The sequence below is a fragment of the Pseudonaja textilis genome, chromosome 7 (genome assembly GCF_049901715.1).
Source record: "Pseudonaja textilis isolate UNSWEBS1 chromosome 7, rPseTex1.2, whole genome shotgun sequence".
Lineage (NCBI taxonomy): Eukaryota > Metazoa > Chordata > Lepidosauria > Squamata > Elapidae > Pseudonaja > Pseudonaja textilis.
This window is the reverse complement of record NC_141996.1, coordinates 30,463,595-30,482,596: the sequence shown is the minus strand read 5'-3', so window position 1 is coordinate 30,482,596 and position 19,002 is coordinate 30,463,595. Positions and strand designations below refer to the sequence as shown.

The window sequence follows — 19,002 nt, the reverse complement described above, 5'->3', positions numbered from 1 at the left end:
AAATAAAGGTTGTTCAACAACATAGTTCTTGCTCTGTTGTCCTAAATATTTCTGCTTTAATCTTGTCTGGAGAATCATAGTGATAAATGAAATCATGCATGTGTTGTTGTTACCATCCAGAGTTGCAGCAAAATCACCCAAGGATGAAAATCTCTTATCTTGTTAACATAAGAGATATTGCTTAAATAGTACTTTTCCCCCAAGAAGTTAATTAAAATTGTATTTTGTTAAGTGAGAATGGTGCTGCCCTTGTATGGAATGCCAGTTAAGGGCATGATAAGCTCCTGTAAAGCTGGCTCAGCTGACCAGCTTAATTAAAAAAAAAAAACAACTGTCTGCATTGGAATGACTAATATCAAGAAGCTTCTCCGTTTAGCACTTCTGTAACTCCCAAAATGAAAAATGAAATAATTTATTTTAGAGAAAATAATCTTAGATATTTTGCTGGGCTTTTGTTAAGGAAACTATAGTATTTTTTTTAATGATCAGAAGGAATAATAGACAACACCAGTGCTTTTCCTCGAAGAGAATCTTATTGGATGCTTAATACGTTCAAGATTGCTAGTTCAGTGGAAACGGGACTTAATTATTTCCTTTTTCACTTTAAATATAAAACAGAATAAAAGATAAATATGTGTGACTTTCCTTGGAAAATATATTTAGGAATATGCGTATTTGTTTTGGCTAAAAGGGATTTTCCAACATTTGCAGGTAAGAAAGTATACCTAATAATTTGTGAGTTTGTGTTAATAATATAGTTTGTGTTAATATTACTAGTTAAACAGTTATCCCATACTTTTGTATTTAATAAAAAAATCATTTAATCATAATGAGAGGGAATAGGTTATACTTATATGGAGTCAGAATCAGTCTTTATGTACTAGAATCCAATGTGATTATCTGCAACTATCTTAAAATTGACAGGAGAAATTAGTTATAGGATACAATGTCTCTAACCCTAACATAAGAATAAGCATTACCTAAGGTTTGCTTTTACTGAAACATGCATATCATAAGAATAAATACTAAGCATATGTCTATACTCAGTAGTAGTTTTTCCCAGAAAACAAAATCTTAATATTGTTAATATTTGTCCTCAAGCCAGTAGCAAGTATATCATGTAACACTTCTTGTAATGTTTATATTTATTTTTTTCATTTCAAATAACATTTTTAAACATTGCTAATACTTTATCATTCATATAGTCAGTGAATTGCTCACCGTTATTATTATTCTCCTTGTTAGTTTTTAATATGTGAACTGATTAGTTTCCATATTAAAAATATAAAGCAGGAGCTAACTTCATGTCCATCTTTAAAACATAGCAATCCTTAAGGGATTTAGATTAGCCCATTCATATTGATGCATAAATGGTACTTGAAAGTTTTAAGTTGTTTGTCAAAGTAATGATGATACAAATAGAAAATGTTTAAGAAGTTTAAAATATGTAAGCTATTTGATCTGTTAGAAAAATATGGTACGATGTGTGCAGAACACATGAGAAACTCTTTATAGTCTTTGTATATTATTCAAACTATATAGAAATTAGTCTCATCACCTGAGCAGAAATATGTTTTAACAATAGTGTAGCAGTTTCTTGACATCTATGGAAACAGAAATGCTAGCTCTTCTTGTTCAACTGTAAAAGTTTAATTTTCTTATTTTGGAGCACAAAACTTATATAATAAACATTTTTCCTTTGAAATCTTGATTATTATCTACCTTAATTGCACAAACAAACAAACAAAAATCCCATGATGACTTTCCAAAAAAAAAGATGTATATTTAAGACATTATTTGCAATACTATAACAACAAAGAAGGTATAATTATCTAGTGGAAAAGGTATTATAATTATTATGATACACTGTTTTTATTAGAGTTATATTGGCCTTTTGGTTCAGGAATTGAAGGCAGTGTAAATAGGACTTACTTTCCTTATTTTTCTTCATATCAACAACTCTCTTATTTGGGTTGGATTGAAAGAGAATGACTGGCCCAAAGTCACCTAGTGACCTTTGGTGATTAATGGTGGACTAGGATATTGATTTCCTTAGGATCAGTCCAATGTTTTAACTCCTACACTGCTTAGTTAACATCCATTTTACCAGATGAATATAAGAAAAGTAGACTGGAAACATCTGAAATATTATATTTCTTAATGAAGCTTATAAGATAGTGCAGTACTATAGCATTACATCCATAGCTACTTAAAGGTATCTCTTTGTAATGAAATCTATTTACCAACAGAGGTCACAGCACCTAAGGATATTTCATTGGATTTTTCATCTGATACTTGGCAAACAAATAGAAATCATTCTCAGTTTCTTGATTCAAAGCCTCTTCTTGACTTCAAAGAATCACAGAAGTTCAGCAGACATTTATTTCGAATGAAGAGATCCAATTTATTTCCTACTGGAATTAAAGTATGCCCAGAAGAGTCTATTGAACAGTCTACTGCCAATCATCTTAAATATTTCAAACTTAGAGGTAAGTGAGCAGTCTAGGACAACTGCTGTTTCTTGAGAGAGTTAACATCTAGATTTATGTGAATGTTGAAAACTCGGAAAAGCAACACTGTTGGGCTGATGTTGGGTATATTGCCATTGCCTTTTCCTTGACTTCCTGTTACTCATCAGAAAGTTGTAACAATGAAGGATATAGGTGGAGCAGAGATGACTCCAACAGAAGTAAAAATTACAGCAAATAATAGGACAATGAAGGACAGCTGTCTATTTGAGATGCTTGCTTTGTTTCACTAGTTTATTACATTAAATCATGAATTTCCTGCAATAACTTAAGACAATATGCATAGTACTCCTACAGACCTATCTGATATACTAACTAAATTACAGCAATATTGGCTTAAAGCTTCAAAGCTGCATGGATACCAGAACCTAAATTTTCCCATGATAATCCACTATTTTAATTATTCTGCTACTTTTTCACTAAATATTAGCAAAGCAAATTCTCTTCTCACTGTATTAGGACTAGTACTTAGGTTATTTGTTTTACCTCAAATAATAGCCTCTAACATAAGAAATGGAAGAAGGCAGCGTAATTAGTTGAAGAAGTTATGTTGCCTCTCAGTGCAGGCAGGCTTAGAAAATTATGTGATATATGAAAAAATATGTCAGTTCAGTCAGATTAGAGGTTTGAGGTAAACACATATACCCACGTATCATTTACTTGACTATGTGGATATTACAAATGAGAATAACATAAGGCTTGTAATGCTCCAAATTCAATTCCATAAAGGCATAAATTTTCCAGAGATCATGAAGTTTATGCAAGATCAGAAAAAGGCATGCTTGCCATAAGAAGATGCAGAGAGGTAGCTTCAAAGCAGAGGTTGTATTCAGCAGGTTCTAACCAGTTCTGGAGAACCAGTAATGGAAATTTTAAGTAGTTCGGAGAACCGGCAAATACCACCCCTGACTGGCCCTGCCCCCATCTATTCTCTGCCTCCTGAGTCCCACCTGATCAGCTGGGTCTTCTTTTGTTGCCCTGCGCAGGAGAATGGAGCTGGAAATCAGGTTTTTATTTTTTATTTTTTTATTTATTTTGATTTGTCAACTGCTTACAAAATAATAGGTATAAGTATATACATAGTTATGAATACATGAAATGGGTACACATAAGAAAAATAAAAGAAACAATAGGACAGGGATGGTAGGTACGTTGGTGCGCTTATACACGCCCCCTACAGACCTCTTAGGAAAGGAGTGAGGTCAATAGTAGACAGTCTAAGGTTAAAGTTTTTGGGGTTTGGGGAAGAAACCACAGAGTTAGGTAGAGTATTCCTGACATTGACCATTCTGTTGCTGAAGTTGTTTTTCCTGCAATCAAGTTTGGTGCGGTTAACCTTGAGTTTGTATCTATTGTGTGCTCTTGTGTTGTTATGGTTGAAGCTGAAGTATTCATTGACAGGTAAGTCATAGCAATGTATGATTTTATATACCATACTTAGATCAGACCGAAGACGGCGTAATTCAAACTTTTCTAGGTCTAGAATTTTAAGTCTGGTGGCATAAGGTATTCTACAACAAGTAGAAGCGTGGAGAACTCTTCTTGTGAAATATTTCTGGACTTTCTCAAGTGTGTTAATATCAGATACTAATGTGGGTTCCAGACTGATGAGGTGTATTGGAGTATTGGTCTAGCAAATGTTTTGTATGCTCTAGTTAGTAGTTCTATTACCAGAGAAAAAGCTACATAGGATTAGGTTGACAACTCTTAATGCCTTTTTGGCTATGTAGTTACAGTGGGCTCCACCACTTAGATCATTAGAGATGAATATTCTGAGGTCCTTGACAGAGTTTAGATCATCAACAAGGTCTTGACTATTCCGCTTGTATTTTATTTTCTGATTTTTTTTTGCCAATATGTAAGACAGAGCATTTATTTGTTGAGATTTGAAGTTGCCATTTGTTTGACCATTCTGATACATAGTCAAGATCGTTTTGAAGGGTAGCAGTATTGTCTGTGGTATTGAACAGCTTTACATCATCAGCGAAGAGAACACAGTTGCTCTTAATATGATCCCAGAGGTCATTTATGTAGAGTATGAAAAGAGTTGGTCCTAGAACACTGCCTTGGGGGAACACCACGATTGACAGGTACAGAATTTGATAGGACACTACCAATTTTGACCATTTGTTGTCTGTTTGACAGGAATGCTTCTATCCAGTTGTCCAGAAATACCATAAGATTTTAGTTTTAGGAGTAGTTTGTCGTGTACCACTGAATCAAAGGCTTTACAGAAGTCTATGTAGATTGCGTCTATTGCTTTGCCCTGATCGAGTTGTGTAGTCCATATGTTTTTGCAGTGTAAGAGTTGCAGATTACAGGATAGTTTTTTTTCTGAAATCAAAGGTTAGTGGGGTGGGAAGGGAATGGAGATTTTGCAGTAACCTTCCCCTGCCAGCCCACCAAGCCACACTCACCAAGCCACATCACGCCCACCAAGCCACACCCACAGAACCAGTACTTCAAAGCATCTTCTTTGGAATCAGATCATTTTCCTACAATGGGCAGTATCTCTAGACTTCTAAATATAGTCTTTTAAAATGCTTGTGATTCTGAGATAAAGAAGAAAAAGCTTCATTCCTTCTCTTCCATTTCCATTATACATTTGCCTCTATAATTTATGTAATTTGGCCATAGTTTCCATGTCTCAACATCCAAAAAGGTTGGTTAGATTCCTAAGAACTTGTACAGCCCTTTTTCTATGCATAGTCACTGCTTCTCTCTAAATTTCTTGACACTTATAATCAATTAATTATATTTGCCATGCTCTTGTTAAGAATTGCAACTTAATAAAAGGGATTTATGGGTGCTATATTTAGGACATTTAAATGCTGTCTTAAAATAAATTAGAAACCAGTACGTTCCTGCAAAGGGTTGAAGTGGTAGATGTAGTGCTGTACATGTTGATTGAAGTTAGGTAATATTTTAACATCACATCTGATATTAAAGGTCTTACACAAATTAACACCACAGAAATCTAAACAAATATTTACTACATTGTACCAAATTACCATTCACCAATATCATATCCTCCCATTAAATTTCCTTCTCTTTCTCTGGGTTATGTTTCATCTCTTCTGTTTCACTTGAGTAACTTGCCATTTCTGCAACATACATTCTCACATACTCATGTTTCTTTCTTTCTTGTGTTGTCATCTCTTCATTTCTTTCTTCAACTCCAAATAGCAGTTTACTATATAATTAAATCTATACTAATATTTCATTTTTCGACTGCCCCTATTTGTTATCCATTTGATGTGATCCTGCATTTTTCAAAACTGCTCCATTCTGATCAGGAAGACCTACAACAGATGGTTGTTTGATCCCCCGATAAGGGCTGTCACACACAAAGACTTCTGTGAGGATGGACAAGGATTCTCTAGCCCAGATGGTCAAAGTAGCTGTGAACTGGCATGACATTTCTCTTTCTCTCGTCCTAGGCTATCTATCAACAGGAGAATGAATTGATATCTAGAACTAGGTTGACCTTTCTTGACTAAAAGTGCTTCTTTAGCCATACACTTAGTAATAATACTGTTAGTGGTATAAAATTCTCAGAGAGAGAAGGCTTCTTTGAGGCAGTAACTCATTAATTTTTTCATATTGAGTAACAAATTGTTGGACATTTGGGAGTTGAGTTTAAAAGGTTTAGTTTTTCTGAGCCAATATACTGTACATGGTTCAATGTTTAAGAAACACAAATGGGTTTATAATTGGATTAAGCTGAAGAACTGCTCATTTACATAAATGACTGAGCAAGCTCCCCAACCTCCAAGCAAATAATCAGGACTAGTCAGGCGCTGATCCCCAGCAAATCCCTGTCTGTAGAATGACAAGTAATAGACTAAACCATCTTACTGTATGTAATGATAAAAAGGCATTGGACAATAATAGTAATATTAACTGGAACTTCCTGAAAAGACTAAAGCTTTTTGTGAAGAAGACTCATTGGAGGATTGGAGGATTCATACAATATGTTACTGATTATTTCAAAGTTTAAATGGATCATAAAATTCCCAAAGAAAACTGTTCTAACATTGAATCCTCATAAGACACAAATTAATTTTAATTTTATTGTTGTAAACCCCCTAGACTAGATAGGTGGGACATAAATTTAACAAACAAATAAATAATGATGGAGGCTACCCTTATGGGACTGAACTCATACTGAATGTTATTGTCAAGTGTCAGTGATACTGTACAAACCAATAACTCAGCCTTTACCAATTTGATCATCTAAGCTGTAAAAATTAGGAATAATGTAAATTGTGAAATGTAAATCTGGAAGATAATACATTGCAGAAGGCTGTAATGGGGAAGCTCTTTGTAGAACATTGTGAGTTTCTCAGGTATTATTTTAGTTCATTTATGTTTGTAATTATTCATTGAATTTTTATTATTTTTTAGAAATCATCTATATGAGATGGGTGGACATTTTAAACAAATAAACAAACAATCCAATTATACAATATTCTGGAGAATTACACAAGTTTCAAGTGTTAGCATTTGAAAAATTCATGGTGATTAATTGTTTAGAAATTCTGATTTCTAAGATAGACCAGATTTATCTTACATTCTGTTCAGATACATTTGCTACATTAGCTCAAACAATTTGTTATAGAAAAAAATGCCTACTTGGAGTAGACTGTAATATAATTTTTTATGTTTTAAACTTATTTAATACATTTTTAAAGCTATTTTATCATTTGGAAAGAGGAAGGAAAACATGGTGTATGTAATTATACACAAAATGAGGTATTTCTAAGTGGAATGTTAAAATTTTATACCACAAAGCCTTAGATGATTTCTAGACACTTATTTCAGACAAAAATCTAACAAAAACAATGTTCTCCAGCTGCCCAAAGAAAATAATGTTCCTATCATGCCTTTTAATCTCTGCATTCAACTTTAGTCAATCTGCTCTTGGCGTCACTTCTGTGAGATTCCTCTGAACAAGATCATTGCCTACATTTTGACAAAATTATTTTGTGATACATCCATGGAGATGCTAATAGAAATATATATATGTGTGTGTGTATATATATGTATATATGTATGTGTGTGTGTGTGTGTGTGTGTGTGTGCGTGTGTGTGTATCTATCTATCTATCTATCTATCTATCTATCTATCTATCTATCAAATCTATACTTAAGTTTTCGCGGGTACTTACATGTATGGTATTCAGCTTTGTTCGGGTATTTTTCCATGTCATTATAGTTGTGCTTTTAAAGTTGTAGCAACATTTCGGCAGAATCTCATCTGCCATCATCAGGCTTCTGTATAGTGTTCCTCTGTGAGTCAGACTTTCACAGCCATTTCTGTTTTATATTTGGTGCTAGCCTATGCTGTGCCAGAATGGTTCTTTCTTCATCCTGATTGGTTGGGAGTCTTGGTCTGTGTTTATTGGTCTTGGAGTTTGCTGTGTTCTGCTTGATTGGTGTTTCTAATTAGCTTCACTAAAAGCCTCCAATACAGGAAACACAATGTTGCCAGCCAATCAAGACAAAAAAAGCTACAAAACAGAAGATATTAGAAGATATATATGTTTTCTTAAGTTTTCGCGGGTATTTATATGTATGGTATTCAGCTTTGTTCGGGTATTTTCCCATGTCATTATAGTTGTGCTTTTAAAGTTGTAGTGATGTTTTGGCAGAATCTCATCTGCCATCATCAGGCTTGTGTATTGTGTTCGTCTCTGAATCACGCTTTCACAGCCGTTTCTGTTTTAAATTTGGTGCTAGCCTACTGCTGTGTTAGAATGGCAGATGAGATTCTGCTGAAACATCACTACAACTTTAAAAGCACAACTATACTGCCGTGGGAAAATACCCAAACAAAGCTCTCTCTGTGTGTGTATGTGTGTGTGTGTGTGTGTACACATACACATATACATACATACATACATATACATACACCTCTGTAGAACTGGTAGCTCTGAAGAGCAGCAGACATAGAACCGGTTCTATGTCTGCTGATATTTTTGCCCACCCACCCACCCAGGCTCTTACCTAACCTTTATTTCCTGCTTTTTCAACTTCAGCTGCTGTGCGAAGCACAACTGCAGTTAAAAAAGCAGGAAAAAAGGGCTTTTTCAAAGGCTGCTTCTCTGCATGCAGCGTGCTGATGACGATTTACAGGCTCGCCCGTGCAGCAAGCAGGGAAGCACATCGTAAGTCACCAAACCTCGTAAATCATCGAACCAGTAGTTAACCCTGTCAGATCCCACCCCTGTATATACACACACTCAATATATATATACACTCAGTAAACTTAGTGCAATTTAAGCCACTTTTAGATTAACAATTGCCACATAGAATAATTTGAAATCATTTAAAATAATTAGTAATTTTTTATTTCCCTATTTCTCTTTTCTTACTATTCTTTTAGACTTTTCTTTAGAAAATTGTACCTACTTTCAACATTCTTCTGTCATTGTTTTTTAACTTTTAATCTTGATAGCTTTTTATATAATATTAACATACGAATTTGTCTCTGCATTTCTTCTGATGTCCACTTTCAGAAACTCTATACTCACAAAGATTTGTGCCTTTTTTCACTCTTAAGTAAAGCCACTCTCTTCACTGCCAGGTGATGACCATCCAGACTTTTGTAGACCAGATAACCCTCTACCTGGATGTCTAGAAATTTTGTACATTTTAACATTCAGTTAAATATAGTATCTCTTTTTAAATTCTAATCCAGCACGATCGTTCACGTACAGTAGCAACAACAGTATCTAGTTATGTGTTTGTGCATCTCTCTCTTTATGTCCTAATACAACAGGATAATTTTTACATAATAGTGATACTTGTACTTTCACAGTAATGGATCTTTCTTTCTTTCTTTCTTTCTTTCTTTCTTTCTTTCTTTCTTTCTTTCTTTCTTTCTTTCTTTCTTTCTTTCTTTCTTTCTTTCTTTCTTTCTTTCTTTCAGTCTGCCAAGAAGCTATTTGGGAAGCCTTCAAAATTTTCTTGGACAGACTACCAGGACAAGAAGAATACAAAAAGTGGCTAAATGAATGTGAAGCAGGAACTGTGAATATATTTGAAATGGGCACCAATTTTAGTCAATCTGAAGAATATCAAAGCCTCATAGCAAAGGTAAGAGATATGGAGTTTAAGAGAATATCAGTTGCACATAGTTTCAATTATAGTGAAGATAAGACTATTGCTATTTGATGGGAAAAGGATGTGCATTTTTGAAATGGCTTTTTCAATTATTCTGTTATTTTATTCTATTTTTTAAATTTTAATTGATTATTCTATTAAGCCAGTTACCTTTTACTATGTCATACTGGACATGATGAAAATAATTTCAGAGTTGTCAGGCACTGGGAAATTAGCACCTTACATCTAATTTGAAATATCTTTTAAAATTTATTCTTTTTCATTTTTATATTTTTAGTATTTATTTGATGTACCCAAAATTACTTTGGAGATCATCTTGCAAATATCAAGTAGCAAATGTTGGAAAATAGATTGTGAAGAAAAAAAAGTTTTAAATATATTTCAGCTTTGATCGCAAGAAAGTTGAGAAATCTGTATTAATTTTTATTATAGTCATTAAAAAACACAAAGCAAATATAACTATAAACAAAGAGAGAGTTTTTAGTGCTTTTCTGAGCTTGGTTATTTGCAGATATTTCATTATCCAATAAGGTAACATCATCAGTGTGAGTATATATATATTCTTATGTTTTCGCGGGTATTTATATGTACGGTATTTAGGTTTCTTCGGGGATTTTCCCACGTCTTAATATTTCTGCTTTTAAAATTATAAAGACGTTTTGGCAGAATATCATCTGCCATCCTCAGGCTTGTGTATTGGGTTCTTTTTAATTGTGTGTCAAGCTTGGCAGTCATTTTTTGTTTGAATTTGGTGCTGTCTTTCTGCTTTATTTGAATGGTTTTTTCCTCATCCTGATTGGCTGGGAGTCTAGGTCTGTGTTTATTGGTCTTCGAGTTGCTGTATTCTTGATTAGTTGGCAACATTGTGTTTTGTGCATTGGAGTTTCTTAGTGCAGCTTGGTTTCTTGTGAATGGCCTATAATTATTTATTAGGAAGCTAGGTTTTATTTGGGTAGCTGTCTGGGGCATGTTTGGGCGGGAGGTATGGTGGGGGGGTCTGTTTGTGTCCAGGTGAAAAAGCTCTAAAATCTCTATACCACAATCCAGGCAAGCACCTGGACACAAGATAAGTATGAAACAAAGCCCACATTCCACCTAAAAGAACAAGAGGAATTTTTTTAAAAATATAATGCTAAGAATAAATCATACCTGTTAATCATATTCAACTGGATTAACCTACACCAGGGGTGTCAAACTCACAGTATCACTTTTTCATCATGTGATGTATCACAACTTTTTTCCCCTTTGCTAAAATGGGGGTGGACGTGGCCAGCACATGATGCATCCAGCCCATGGGCCTCGAGTTTGACACCCCTGACTGACATGTTTACTTTCTGTCTTATTTTATGTGCTGCTCTATAGAACCTGGCTACAGAATATGTAATCTCTGGATTAATGTTAGAAAGCCGAAATTGCAGCATGTTTTTATTAGTAAATCTTATGTTATTCAAATGATGAATAACTAAACACTGCATGTTTCTACATAGTAATTGTGCTAACTAGAGGCAAAACAATGCAATAGCTGCAGCATATATTGACACCCCCCCACCCAGAATAGTAGAATAAGTGCTGCACTCTTATTCATATTTTATCTAATGGCTAGAATGAATTCTTTTGATTTCATCAGCTGTAGGACCATGCCCAGGTATTTAAAGCATAATACTAGCTTAATAACATTGCTGTTGATAGATCAAGGCAAACATTTGGGCCAATTTAGTTTATGGCAAATCAGGTTTATAAGTGGGTTTAATTGATTGACTATGTACTTTCAGGTCAGCGTCTATTCAAACAGATTTTGCTTCATAATGGTCTGTTCCTACCCAGGTCCTTTGAGTCTTCCAATATTTTACACGTTACCTTTGTAACTAAGCCCATCTACCTTGCTTCTAGATATTTGAATATTTTAAAATGGCTATGGTACCAAGTGCTTGTCTGTTGTGTATTTCTTGGTGGCTTACTCCTTTACAGTGGATGATTGAGCCTAAAAGTCAGAACCTATCTAACACTTCAATATTTTCATTTCATAAGGCTGGCTATTGTGTCTGCTGTCATTATTTTGGTCTTTGTACTTAAAGGTTGTCCCATTTTTTTCCTCCACCATGCTGCTAGATTTTTATTACTGGTACATGCAGACCTTTTAAATTTTTACTATCAAAAGAAATATCATTAGCATAGGGCAGGATATTGATGTTTCTTCCTCCAGTTGTAAAGAAAACAATCTCGTCTTCTTCCAATCCAGATTTCAATGGAATAAATATATTCAACCAAAAGATTGAATAAATAATGGAAGAGTATAAGTCCTTGTCTAATTCCTTTGCCAACTGCAGAATGTTTATTTGCCTACGTTGTTCATAATATGCCTTCTTGACCTGAGACTTTGAATAACTTTATCACTTTAAATGTACACTAATTTACACTTTAAATGTACACTAATGAACAATTTAAATGTACACTACTTTCATTTTAATGTATGCCGATTAGAATCCTCTCAAAGGGTCACCACCTCCAATATACATTACATAAACTTAACTAAACAAACAAATGTCCATATAACCAGGGGTGGGATTCAATGTTTTAACAACTGGTTCTGTGGCCATGGCTTAGGTGGTGGCCGTGGCTTGGTGGTCATGTGACTGGGTGGCCGTGGCTTGGTGGCCATATTGGCTGGGTGTGGCCAACTCAATATCACTCACATCAAGGCACGCATCTCCTTGCCTGGCCTCTCATGACTGTGGGGATGCTGCAACAGTCGTAAATGTGAAAAATGGTCATAAGTCACTTTTTTCAGTGCCATTGTAACTTTGAATGGTCACTCCACAAGCAAAATACCAGCAAAGGAGGAGAAAAAAACTCCAGAGATGTTCCTGAGACAGGAGGTCTAGTCCTGCCAAGAATGTAATAAGGGCTAACGGGGAGGCAGTTTCTGTAAGCAACACCAGAATGTTTCCTTCCTGCCTTCCTTACAGGATTAGGCCAGTAATTTCTTCTAACAACCGGTTCTCCAAACTGCTTAGAATGTTAACAACTGGTTCTAGCAAATAGGTGTGAACTGGTAGAATCCCACCCCTGCATATAACCACATACCCACATATATTATATGACCTGTTCATTAGTTTTGCATAAAACTAAATACAGCTTGTCTGCCATATCATTTTTATTGAAATTGAATCAAAGAGGTGCTCATATATTCAGACTTGTTGTATACCCTTAGCAATTGATTGTCAACCAAAGTAGAATTATTCTTGATTTAGCTGTATATTTAGAAAGAATAAATAATTGAAGTTAGCTTGGCATCATCTAATGTTATGTAGCCTTTTAATTACTGTAGTTTTCAATAATAAATCTGCTGTGAGGTTCTGGTATATTTGTTTAATCAATGGGCAATTGGGCCTAAGTGAATTATGGATTGCTGATTCTAGCCTTTGAATTGAGTGTTGTATTCTAATGTTATTTTCTGCATTTTCCAAAACTGATTCAATGCCCTGATATTGACATTCCTTTTATTTATTTTCTTGTTCACAAATATTAGAGTCATTTTTTTCTTACTCCTCTGTGACAAAAAATGTACAAAAGGTGGAACTCAATAAATTAATTACTCTTATCATGAATTGTATGATATCAAATGAAATCACTACATTTGTAAAGTGACGTTAAATATATACCTATGTAAACTTACTCTTTTCCAAATGTTATACAAACCTAAAAACCTAATTAAGGAATTAGTTATTTTAAGCAACTTCATATAACTATATAGAAACATTTATGATAACCTTCTGTGAAGGCTGCAGTGATAGCTACAAGTAAAATAGTTCTTTTTAAACAAAAAGTTTGGAAAAATTTAATATCTTTGCTAAAGCACATATAATGACTGTATAATATATGCTTCTAATACAGGGGTAGGGCTGCTTAGATCTGGCACGCAGGGCCACCCTGGAAACAGCAAAGGATTGGCCTGTGGTGCCTCTGCCAGCGAAAATGGATCTCGGGAAGGCCTCATGTGGCTCCTGAGCTCCATTTTTGCTGGCAGAGTGTTGCAGGAGGCCATTGCAGCTGAAAACGGAGTTCGGGAGCCAGTTTTAGCTGGCAGACCATGCAGGCCATAACAGAGCCCCTCGACATGTGTGGTGTCGAGCTAGCCATGGCCATCCTGGCCATGCCCACCTCAGACCCCGAAGTCAAACACAACCCTGATGCGACCCTCAATGAAATCGAGTTTGACTACCCCTGTTCTAGTAGCATCTGACTTTAAAAAAATAAAGACAGTCTTAATAAAGGCTTCTAAATGAGTTTTTAGATTATATTTTAATGAAATCAGAAAAAAATAAACCATTTAAATAGTGTCCTTTAAAGTTTTTGTTTAGAAGCATGTGGGAGAATTTAATCAACACATACCTATTGAATGAAGCCAACTACTTTAGTTTTTTTTTTTATTCCATCCACCCACACATTAAAACCCCCCCACAAAGGTCTGACATACTACAAATGTTATAAATTACAATCCATTTCTGCAATCTGAATTTGTTAAGATGGAATTGTTTCAACATATCAGAACCATAACAGGCTGTTAAAGATAATGTTATATTTTTCTGCCATAATAAACTACATTTGCATTTAGTCTTACAGTCTTATTATGCAATAGTAAAACTTCCAAGCCCAGAATAGAGTATCAATATTGCTTTGAGTTGTTTTGTGATCTCTGTAAAAGTCATCTGCTCAAATCCTGAAACCAGACACTAGGGGTGAGTGCTTAATCCCATGGTATCCAAGGTGATATCATACTTATATTTACCATATAACCCAAACAGTTCCAGTAAATGTTATTTTAAACCTGCTGGTTTTCATCGGACCATCTGCCTAAGTGATTTAGAGTTAAAGATGTGCCCTGGGCTAACTGAGTTCTCCCGCCCCCGCCCCACCAACTATTTCAAGTTTACATCTGTAATTCAATATTTCTCAACTTTGGCAAATTCAAGAGGTGAAGACTTCAACATGGCTGTTTGCATAATTAAGACCACACCTCTTAAAGTTGTCAAGAAAAACACTGTTATAATCCAAAGAAGTGCAGCCCATAGATAATCACTGCTGCAAAACAAGTGGATATTTAATATTTGGTGAATAGGAATTCAGTAGTTAGCTTACAAAATGATAAACACACAAAATGATAAACACAAAGGATTGTATTGTGATGACCACCTGGGCTTCCTTATGAACAAATGGATATTCTAAGTTTTTGCATTTTACATATTTGTTTATTTAAAATGTGAAATAAATAGGCAACATATTTCTGACATTGACTATTCTCACTGCAATTTTTGTGATGTTTGTATACTATCCCTTAAATGTGTATTTACATCCCATTGTCTGAATCTACCTTAAGAAACCCCATTAGGGTTTCTGTTATAAACATCTTTCCGAAACCTTTTAACTTTAAAACAAATATTAGTTGATGGGAATGAAGTTTGAATCCTGGTGACTGGACATCTGTGAATGAGGGGGCATGTCAACACAAGTCAAGATCTTGTCATGATAATTCAATTGAAGCCCCACTCCTTTTTATGTGTTAGAGTTGGACCTTTCACTGAAGTCTTACATAGCCTGTTCCCCAATAATGTGGCTATTAAATGTAAGCATCTATTGAATTGATGTATTTATTTCTGTAAACATATATGCCTTCCACTGGGGGCTTTCCTTTGAATGTTTTTATGAATAAATAAGAATGAACGGGTTTGAGTATTTGAAATGCTTGGGACACATAATAGAGGCGCATATATAAAACATAAAATATAACATAAATTTACAAAATGCAGTTCCACATTAAAAATATGGTTTTCTATTTTTCTAGAAATTGTCCTATACTAAAGAAGCGATGGATGGGTGAGTATGTGTATTGTTCGAGATTTTACAGTACAGGTTGCCCTCAAATTACAATTACAATTGGGAACCACAATTTCCATTGCTAAGCAAAGCAATTGTTTAGGGTATTCTGGATTTTATGACCTCTTTTGCTGTATTAAGTGAATTACTGTTAAGTGAATCACGTCATTAAGCAAATCCAGTTTCCTCCATTGATTTTGTTGGAGGGAAGACTTGATGTTGCAACCGCTGGAAATTCATGCTAGTTGCCAAGCACCTGAATTTTGAACATGTGACCATCGGGATGCTGCAACAGTCATAAATGAAAGGACCAGTCACAAGTCACTTTTCTCAGTGCTGTCGTCACTTTGAACAGTTGCTCAATATACGGTTGTAAATTGAGGATTACCAGTATGTTCAGAAGTAAGAAACTGTTGTAACTTTGAACAGTTGCTTGCATGATTTATTTTTATTCCATTATTTTGATTTCTTGCCAGTTTTTGTTGTGATTTGTCCAGTGGGTAAGTTAAACTTTCACAGCATCCTTCCTTCCTAGCTATTTCAGTTAGAATTCAAGATTTTTAAGAATTTAAGAATTAAGAATTTAATGCATATTTTATAAGCACTAAAACCATTTCCAAAATGTTCAACATGTAGTATTGGTCAAACATGCAAAGTTCAAAGCATTTTCACCTATCTCAAGGTTTGGAAAAGTCCTTGGCTACTTCATGGTTATGCATTAAGTTTTTTATTTAAAAAATTCACAATTAAAGTCTAGCTCGTCATTTTGGAGCCAAAAAAAAAGTTAAGCTGCAGATTCCAGGTGTGAACATTAATTAAGCTTTCCTAAGCTTGATATTATTATTAAGTGATTTTCATAGTCTAGGGAAAACAAACTTGTCATAAATAGCAACAGCCATAATTTCATCTTTTCTAAATCATTGAGATAGAAATTTGCAGCATTTATTACATTTTTAATCATCTTTTAATAAATCCTCCAAAAGCTAAAATAAAAGATGTAACAATTACAGTATGTTGCTTTTGTAATCTTTATACAGTATCATTAATAACTTAAGTAGAACCCATGTTTATAATGCCAATCAAATATTTCTACGTGCTTTCAATGCTAAAAAATGTAATAGAGATTCTACTATATTTAGAACAAAGCACTTGTCATGTTATCACAGGTATCACATAATAACTATCCAACTGGACCCATAATATTACATAATCAAAATCGCTTTCATTTCATGACAATTATCAAATGTACAATGATATTTTTGAAAATAAGTGAAATTAACTCCTTACATTCTTATGGAACTCATAATTGTGAAAGGGACACATTACCATCAACTGATTTATTTTAGGTTTCTGTTTTTTATTGTAATTCTTTCAAGTGTTTTCATAACTTCTTCCATCTCATCTTACTCAGTAAAATCCACTGAGAAATTAAAAAATATTTTCAATGTTCAAGCTTTGGGAGATTCCTGCTTTAGTTTACACATATATAAACAGCTTTTGTAGTGATTTGTCAAGTGGGTAAGATTCACAGCATCCTTGGGGAAAATTTGTAAAATATACTTTGTATATTAATGATATGAGCTAAAGTTAAATTAATTGGGAAAATATTGTTCAATTACAATTCTGAGAATGTGCAGGGCCAGGCCTATAATATAAATGACATGCAAAATAACAATTGTAATCTAACTAAAGTTTAAATAAGATAAGTTTCACATTTCAAAATGCAAATATTTGCAAAATCATTTCAGTTTTACTCTAGCATTTATTATTTTAAAACCAATTCACTATTTTTTGGCATCATTTTACTTAACAATTCTGCAGTGTTTTAAGTCTTGATCATAAAAAATTGGAGCTAATTGTAGCCTGTCTCTTAAGTATAAGATCATTTCAAAGGTTTATTGAAAATGATCACTGTTCATTTGCCACAAACAATTTCAAGTAATTTTAGAATAGCTTTTTATAAAGTTTTTTGAAGCATGAAATATATATCCCCAAGTCCTGAAACTGAATGCTACCTTCCCAGAGAAATAGAAGAATGGCAGGGGTTCTTTCCAAGTTGAGACATACTGAGAAACAGTGCACTGGAATAGTAATTAGGGAACTCAGAATGTATTTATATGTCAAGATACTATATTACTTTCTATTAAACATAACAGGAAAAACTGTTCTTTTTTTCCCAAAGAGCAGTTATAAAATTTAAACAGTAAAAGAAAATAACTATTATGCCATTTGTTCCCATTCCTACATCCTTTTTTCTCATTTAGATATATGGGATAGCAGTTTATTTACACTATACCAAGATTGTTTCATAGTATCTATATGCACACAGTAAAAAAATAGATGCAGCTACTAATATATGCAGCTACTATGTCAACTACTATTTTAGTGCACAGGCTAAAACATGCCTTTGTAAAGACTTTGTAAACAATGGTGCTGTAGCACCTATATATAATAAAAGTTATTGGCCAACAGACATGGCATTATGTGTTAATGCCAACTTAAGCATTATAATTCCTAAAGCCTAGAACTGCCTCTTAAAATGTCACATAGAATTATATTTGTTTCAGAGAAAATCATATAGGATCTTTTCAGCTCATTTCACACTCATTTTTAAAACTGACTTTGTTGGGATTTTTTTGAACAAAATGAACTGGGATGGTGTCATAGCGGCCGATACGATCACAAAAGACGTGAGGCAGTGACTGGGTTTAGCTCTTTTTATTTAGGTTTTAAAATCTGCCGCCGGCTGGGTATGCGGCGGCTTATATTGAACTGGCGCCGGGCGCCGCGGCCAATGACAGCCGTTCGAATCGCCCGCGATCGGCTCGGCCAATCGCAGTCGATTCAGAACGGCCAATCAGTGCCGCGCGCTCGACCAATCCGGTTGCTGTGCGCTTGTCCAATCAGGATTGCAGGATTCCAAGAATGCTAATGTCCATACAGAACAGATGGTAAATAGGGAAATTACTAAAAAGAAAACCACTATACAAAGGAAATATAAAATGGCAGGTTTTCTTTATAGGTTCTTCTTCCTCCAGTGATATGAGTTTCTTCCTCTTCAGTCAAAGAATATATTCCAATCCCAGGTTTACAGTTTCTTATATATAGTATTTGTCACACTTGATCTTTCAGTTATGATGAATATTTAAGCTGTATTTTATTCCACTTGGTTTTCTTAGACTTAAACCTTAACTGAATTAATTAATCTTAGTCTCCTGAAACTTTTTTCTCCTCCGAAATCACTTGCTTTCACATATGTCTATCTTGCACATCATGTCTTGAACATCATGTCTATCATTCCACAGAAAGTTTTTGTTGTTGCTGCTGTTGTTAAATTGTGGATAAATGGTTACGATCAAAGGTCAAATAGATTGAAACAAACAGAGATATTTCTGCGTAATGTATTTGTGCATGGATACTATTGGGAATATTCAAGTCTCTATGTTTTGACTTGGGTTTCATAAAAATATCCA

The 19,002-nt window shown here is 34.3% G+C and overlaps 1 protein-coding gene across 4 annotated transcripts in view; it reads left to right on the top strand.

Annotated features, from left to right (window-relative positions):
- The first annotated feature begins 318 nt into the window (after positions 1-318).
- Positions 319-19,002, top strand: part of IMPG2 (interphotoreceptor matrix proteoglycan 2) — a 72,560-nt gene continuing 53,876 nt past the window's right edge. For 3 of the 4 annotated variants that reach the window (XM_087937353.1, XM_087937352.1, XM_087937351.1), the window contains exons 1-4: positions 319-711; positions 2,250-2,489; positions 9,462-9,628; positions 15,498-15,529. In XM_087937353.1, the coding sequence (XP_087793479.1) occupies positions 633-711; positions 2,250-2,489; positions 9,462-9,628; positions 15,498-15,529 (518 nt within the window). In that variant the 5' untranslated portion in view covers positions 319-632. The remainder of the gene's footprint in view (positions 712-2,249; positions 2,490-9,461; positions 9,629-15,497; positions 15,530-19,002) is intronic. The other variant, XM_087937350.1, reaches the window with a different exon arrangement.